The following is a 6820-nucleotide window of genomic DNA, read 5'->3' on the forward strand; positions in this document are numbered from 1 at the left end:
AACGATTAGTGATGTTTTTATCAATCGTTATTGAACAATAATAATTTATGTAGCGCCTGTTGAATGCATTGAAGATTTTTCTTCAAGAACACTAAGAGATTTTATTCGAGGGAAAACTAGTTAAACTTCAGTTTTGGGATCTGAGCGGTCAATACGCGGGAAGCAAAGAAGTCACCTCCAACTTCTTTTGAGGCGCGTCTGGGGTCATGATATGCTTCAGCCTCATTGACAACAAATCTCTGAGCCACGTGACCGGATGGCGCCAAAGAAGTTCGAGTTTGCTTCCCGACAATACCCCGTGTGTCATCGTAGGAACTAAGTGTGATTTGGGAAGCATGCCCGACGAAAACTGGTCCTTCTTGTGCGAGAGCGAAAACTTCGACACTTGGTTCCAAACTTCGGCCAAGTCTGGTGTGGGCGTGAAAGAATCATTCGAAGGGCTTGTCAAAATGATGCTGGACAGAGAGGAAGAGAATCGTGAAATGGACGGGAAAAAAGGGGACTTGCTTGGAGATCTGAGCGGACAGCGAGAGAGGTCAAGGCCATGTGGTTGTTGATCACAAATAATAATACATCGAGACTGTCAATAAAAATTATCTTCTGTAGATTCCATTTTCATCAACCCACGTAATTATGGGGGGGGTACTAGTTAACTTCACTCAATAGTAATTGTCAGTATCTTCAATAAACTACTTGCTTTTACGCATCTAGTTAACAATCGCCATCCTTTTGGTATCTACTTAAGAATTGCCACCCCTATAAATAAAAGCTTTAAAAATATCACTAAAGCGTTGTTTAAACTTCGAATTCTGTTGCAATTTGATTAGACGAAAATTTGACAACTTAATCTATACTTTCTTGAAAGGGTGGGAGAAGGCAATTGTATAGTAGATCCAGCTTTTACATTATAGATTTAGTGTGGATAATGGCAACTGCATGTGCTTGTAAGTTTGCATGCAAAATGTAAAGAGCTTCGACGCACTCTAATAAGAACTATTTTGCGACATAATTTCCCGGGTTGACTAAAATGTGCAACCATGCGTCGCACCATGGAATGTTCCATGGAAGCCATGAAAAATTGCCACCAGTTTTTTATGTTAAGATAACACTTTTTTCATTCATGACGCGACGTATGGTTGCACATTTTTTTATTATGGGGGACTTCAAATAAGACAATTTTGGTAATTTTACCAGGACTGCTGGGAACTGATATGTCACCATGGATGCTTGAATTGTATGTTTACTATGGTATCAAGCATGGAGCGACGTGTGGATACTATGGAAACCTTTAGGGTGCAATGTATAGTTAGCAAGGAATCAAATATGTTAATTCTCGTGGGCTTCCAATAACTACTCTGAACGACCCCAAAGATGTTGGTAGTAAAAATCGTTTCCCCGACATTCAGAGAAAAAAATTGGATCCCAAGCTAAGCAAAATGTTATCCCATGTGGAAATTTACCTGATAATGCAGAAAAATGTACCTGATGACGCCGGAAAACATATCTGGTGACGGTTGAATAACTTTCATAAAACTGTCTAAAAAACGAACAATTCAGAAGTACGAAACAATATTACTTTATGTAACAACATTATGACAAGTATATTAAACACCGAGAGGAAGCAGAGCTTCTCTCATCAATTGTGAAACAAAGGAAGAGTAACTTTTTGTCCTAACGAATCTAAAACACAGAGATGAAGCAGAACTTCGCAACACTTGGGATGCGAAAACTTATTCGGCTACAAGATAGTGAATGGAAAAATGGCAAGTTGAAAAAAGGGTGAAAAAAAATTGAAAAAATCAAAAAAAAAATACAACTGCGAAATGTTCACGTTTCTATCCGAGAAAATTCATAAATAGCCTTTAAAAATAGATATCATTTATCGAGTGGCAGCAAAGGCGGCAAAATTTGGGTCGAAGCCTGTTGAGCCGAAAATAAAACTGTTTTCAAAAAAAAGTTTCTTAAGTCTTAAACGTTTTTACGACACATCACTCTGAAACACATAATCGCATACAGATATCGCTTACCATCGAAACACAGCAATTTAAGTTGACTAAGTCGATAAAAGATGAATTGAAGATGTTAAAAAAGATATTAGAAAAACAAACAAAAAACTCAAAATCGGAATAGGTATATTTTTCTTAATTTGATTTTTTTTTTCGTTTTTTTTTGTTTGTAAATTATTGAAATTTTTTAATCAGATATCTCAACACTTATGAATTAACGAAAAGTTTCGATAATTGAATTTTCCGTTGAAATTTTTTAATTGTTTGTTGGTTTTTAAATTTGGGATGTTTCTATGGAAAAAAAAGTTTTCATACGTAGCACCATATATGTTGCGACGTATGATTTGCATATTGATAAAAAAGTCAAAAATAAAAAAAGCCTATCGTGTATAAAAGATACATTTTCTAAATCATTTTCTTTTTGCAGTTAACTTTTTTTCACGATTTTCCAGAGAAAAAAGTTTTGTTTGAATGTCTTCCATAAACAGCGCCATAAATGTTGCGACGTATGATTTGCATGGTTGAAAATTTTCATGTCTTACCAACAGCTTGCATAAAAATAAGAAATTGTTTTTATTAACAAATTAGTCCGCCAAAAAGCTATTTTGAGGGTTTTCGAAACAAATGTATGTGCTACGCATGATTAGCCATTTTCCATACAAATCATGCATCGATGTGTATGGTTGCGCATTATCTTCTATGATAGGCAACCCAGGCTCTCTAATTTTTGAGCCAGGATGTGATGCCTACCGTATTCAGGCAACAAGGTTAGATCCTGATGGGCATTGAACCTCTCACCTTCTGATTGAATCAGGGGAGTCCTTAGAGATTTCTTAGACAACTGCCGTCCAAAGTATACATGCCCGCACTCAGTAAAAAGAGAAAATAATCAATTACATTATATTTATAATTGTACTTTTAGCAAAATTAAAATTAGGTATAAGCGCCAATTTTAGATGTTTAAATGACTTTATAATCCATTGTAATGATAACATTTTTGGTGACAATTCAATAAATTATAATCAATTATATTTGATTATAACTTTTCCGAAAATCTTTTATAATCTCTTATAATCTCTCTTAATCTCATAATGGATTATAATTTAGCTATTCTGCAGAAAATCCCAGTTAAAATTAGTCGACCAAATTGATTTTTAGGTCGACCAAATTGATTTTCTGAGTTCTCCCAGAGGGCTTAAAAGACCCTATTTTGACCATGTTTTTTCCAAATCTTTGAAGAAACAGACCACAAACGGCTTTTTTAGGCATTTTTTGGAAAAGTTTCACAAAAAAATCGCGTTTTTTTTGGCGCGCGCTACCCCTCAAAATTAGTTTTTATTGGCGCCAGAAGCCAAAGGGTCCGCCACCAAATATGAATATCTCAAAACAGTACAAAGGGGGTTCCGAAGCAGTGGAATCCCTGAAAAAGGCGTCCGCCAACCGGTTATAATTGATCAAAATGGATTAAAATTTAATAAAATTTCAGAAATATTTTTTTTCCAAAAAATAATCGGTTATAATCGATTATAATGGGATTTTTTGTTACATAAAATAGTAACTTTAAAATCAATTTTAAATCGATTGTAACCTCATTTTTTGAAGTTTATGGAGACTGACCATTAAAAATCTATTATAATCTATTATTTTCTCTTTTTACTGAGTGCGGGTAATGTTTTGGACTTCTCTTTCTCATTCTTTTTCGAACTTATTGTTTGCGCTCGAGCTGGTTTTGGTTATCTGAGATACCAGGTTTCTTATTGCATTTTAAACATGTTAAGATTTATGTTTGATATAGTATCATATTTTTCGCTCTTTTTCGAATATCGATTTTTTTTGCAGCATACGAAAACTAGACTTAGAAGCCCGTACCGAGAAAATTTTTTATTTCTGACCTGAAATGCTTTGTATCTAATCTAGTTACTGATCAGAAATTCTTTTTGAAATGTGTAAATAAAGCATGGATTTTCTTTAAATTCTTTATATCTCACCCTTATTCGAAATTAGCTAAGTCTAGGCCAATTCTAGCTAGAAAAAGTCTCCTGATGGTGATCGAACCCCTGATCTTCTGCTTTCAGACTTTTGCTCTATCCACTAGGCTTCAAGCCTTGATGATTCGTTATAGTTTTAGCAGAATAACACTTGTTATAACAAGTGTAAGTTTATTTTGTATTGCTACTGTTATTGTGTATACTCGAAGCATGTTTATCTCGTTGCGGTTGAGCAGTGAACTGATTTCTGGTTCTTTCTTTCCAGAAACAGTTTATTTCTGAACTAGGAAAAAAATAGATCACTTCTGCACAAAAATTACGAGAAAACTAGGCTAGATAATCTACATGAATTATTTATCTTGAAAAACAGCTTCCGTTGGATACGGATGGCGTTCTATTCTTTTGTTCAAGAAAACGAGGATCTACTAAACAACCTCCCCCTTTCAAGAAAGGGAGAAATGGGGAAATTTTTAGTAGATAAAATAGGGGGGATCGTTAAGCAGATAAATAAATGAAAACGAGCAGGTACAAGAAGCGTATACAACAAATAGTTTTAGAAAGCACCTGAAATTCACTTTTCGTTATTAACTTTTCTTTGTCAAAAGGTCCAAATAACTCAACCAATAATTCAAGATAACACGCATTGACAAACTGCATAAAGATGAACAAAGCCAAAGGTAGGATGAGATACCTCAAAATAAACGACCACAAACAGGGACAATACTTTTCAACATAAAATATCGTCTAAGACATAGTTTTTTAACAAAACTTCAACAAACCAAAATGAGTGTTTGATGTTAAAGTCAATATTATGATTTTTTAGTTTTTAAGATTTTTTAGCTGAAATATCTCTGAAAAACGACGTTTTCGTTTTATGTGATTTTTATGTACAAATTACGTTTATCAATTTATGTGATTTTGATGTGAAAACTACGTTTGTCATTTTATGTGATTTTTATGTGAAAATTAATTTTGTAATTTTATGGGATTTTGATGTTTAAATTACGTTTGTCAATTGTGTGATTTTTATGTGAAAATTACGTTGTCATATATGGGATTTTTATGTTTTTCATTTTATGTGATTTTTATATGAAAATAACGTTTGTTCTTTTATGTGACTTTTATGTAAAAATTACGTTTATCAATTTATGTGCTTTCGATGTTAAAATTACGTTTGCCGTTTTACGTGAATTTTATCTGAAAATTATTTTTTCATTTTATGTGAATTTTATATAAAAATACGTTTGTCAGTGATGTTTGGTACATATATGATAGTTAAATAGCAAAAAGTAGACAAGTTGTAAAATGGACACGTCATAGAGTGGACAACTACTATATTAACCAACCAAAGTTGAGACCAAGAAGCAAACTTAAAAAAATCATTAGTAATCATTTTTCATGAGTTTGCTCTCTGTTCTGAATTCTGATTGGCTCTTATGAAATCGCCTAATTTTGACCGATATGAAACAATGGTTATCTATTTTTTGAAACAAGCCTATGTAATAGAGGGATCCTAATGAAGTAAATGGGTCTGTAATGTAATTAGAGTGACTCAAATTGCTTACACGGGTTGATCAAAACTTCTTATCATAGAATTTCCATATATGAAAACTTCTTGCCATACAGTTCCGTACAATTCCGTACGTACAGAAAACTGTTTGAAATCTCTATGATAAGCATTTTTTCATATAAGAACATTATTTCATTCGTTTTTTTCCATAAATCAAAAAAGTTATTTTCTCTAAATTTAATTTCTGAAAAACTTTGGGTTGTGTTCGTAAACGAGCACACCTGACAAAGACCTTGGTTTACTCAAAGCACCATAGATTGGAAGATATTGCATTTACAATGCATTGAAAAAGACCTGAATTGTCTTAGAGCTGTCTTTCACAAATGATGTACCGAAAATAACCAACTTAAAATTTTTGGCAAAATTTTTCAACGATGATTATTTTTGAAATTGGTTTTTTAAAATTATCAGACATTGGTCAAGGCATACATAAACATGCCATACAAAAGAAAGACGAGTTCTCAGCGTTTTTTGTTAATCAATCAGCGAAAAGGAAAAAAGACCAACATTAGTGTATCCAGGATTACGCTAAGCTCACAAAATATTAAATTTTGCATGCAAAAAGTATTTCTTGGAAAATCTTTGTTTGAGTGCAAAATTTGATTTGCGACTGAAATTAAATTTAGGGCAAATTTAAAATTTCTTGGGCCGCGATCAAAAAAATTCTTGTCATACAATTGCCATATATGGGAATTGTCATTACGTGGCCAAACTGTGCTTCTGTGCTTTGTATGCGGATTCCACAACAGGTCAAAATCAGATTTGTCGCGGAATCCACATCATTGCTACTTTTCTTTGATCTGTTTTGCTGTTTGCTGTTACGGACTCCATAAACAAATACTTATAACACTGTTCTGCTCAAAATCGCTCCAAAAATAAGCGATTTTGTGGAATCCGCAAACAAATAATAAGACATTTGTATCATTAAATTGAGCTGTTGCGGAATCCGCAACTTTAAGTGGCATCCGCAAATTGTAAGTAAAATCCGCAAATTGTAAATGGTATCCGCAAATTATAAGTGATATCCGCAAATTGTAAGCGGAATCCACATTTTGTTTGCGAATTCCGTTACAGATATGTATATATGTAGTAGCGTTTAAAATTATGTCTTTTAATTTCATGAATTGAATTTACTAGAATAGTAATTTACTAGACCAGTGTTTCGAATTAATGAAATCCCAATTACTGATCAGTAATTGGGATCGATAAAATCCCAAATACTGAACTAATTCGACGATTTGCTATGCTTTGGGTTT

General features: G+C 33.3%; 1 protein-coding gene across 1 annotated transcript; it reads left to right on the forward strand.

The window, feature by feature from the left end:
* Nucleotides 1-206: 206 nt before the first annotated feature.
* Nucleotides 207-557, forward strand: LOC134855081 (ras-related protein Rab-3B-like). Its single transcript, XM_063871461.1, has one exon. The coding sequence runs from the start codon at nt 207-209 to the stop codon at nt 555-557; it is 351 nt and encodes a 116-aa protein (XP_063727531.1).
* The last annotated feature ends 6263 nt before the right edge of the window (nt 558-6820 follow it).

This window comes from Symsagittifera roscoffensis, chromosome 10, assembly GCF_963678635.1.
Source record: "Symsagittifera roscoffensis chromosome 10, txSymRosc1.1, whole genome shotgun sequence".
Lineage (NCBI taxonomy): Eukaryota > Metazoa > Xenacoelomorpha > Acoela > Convolutidae > Symsagittifera > Symsagittifera roscoffensis.

Excerpts from the sequence above, each read along its gene's own strand:
- LOC134855081 (XM_063871461.1), top strand. The coding sequence starts at position 207 with ATGATATGCTTCAGCCTCATTGACAACAAATCTCTGAGCCACGTGACC.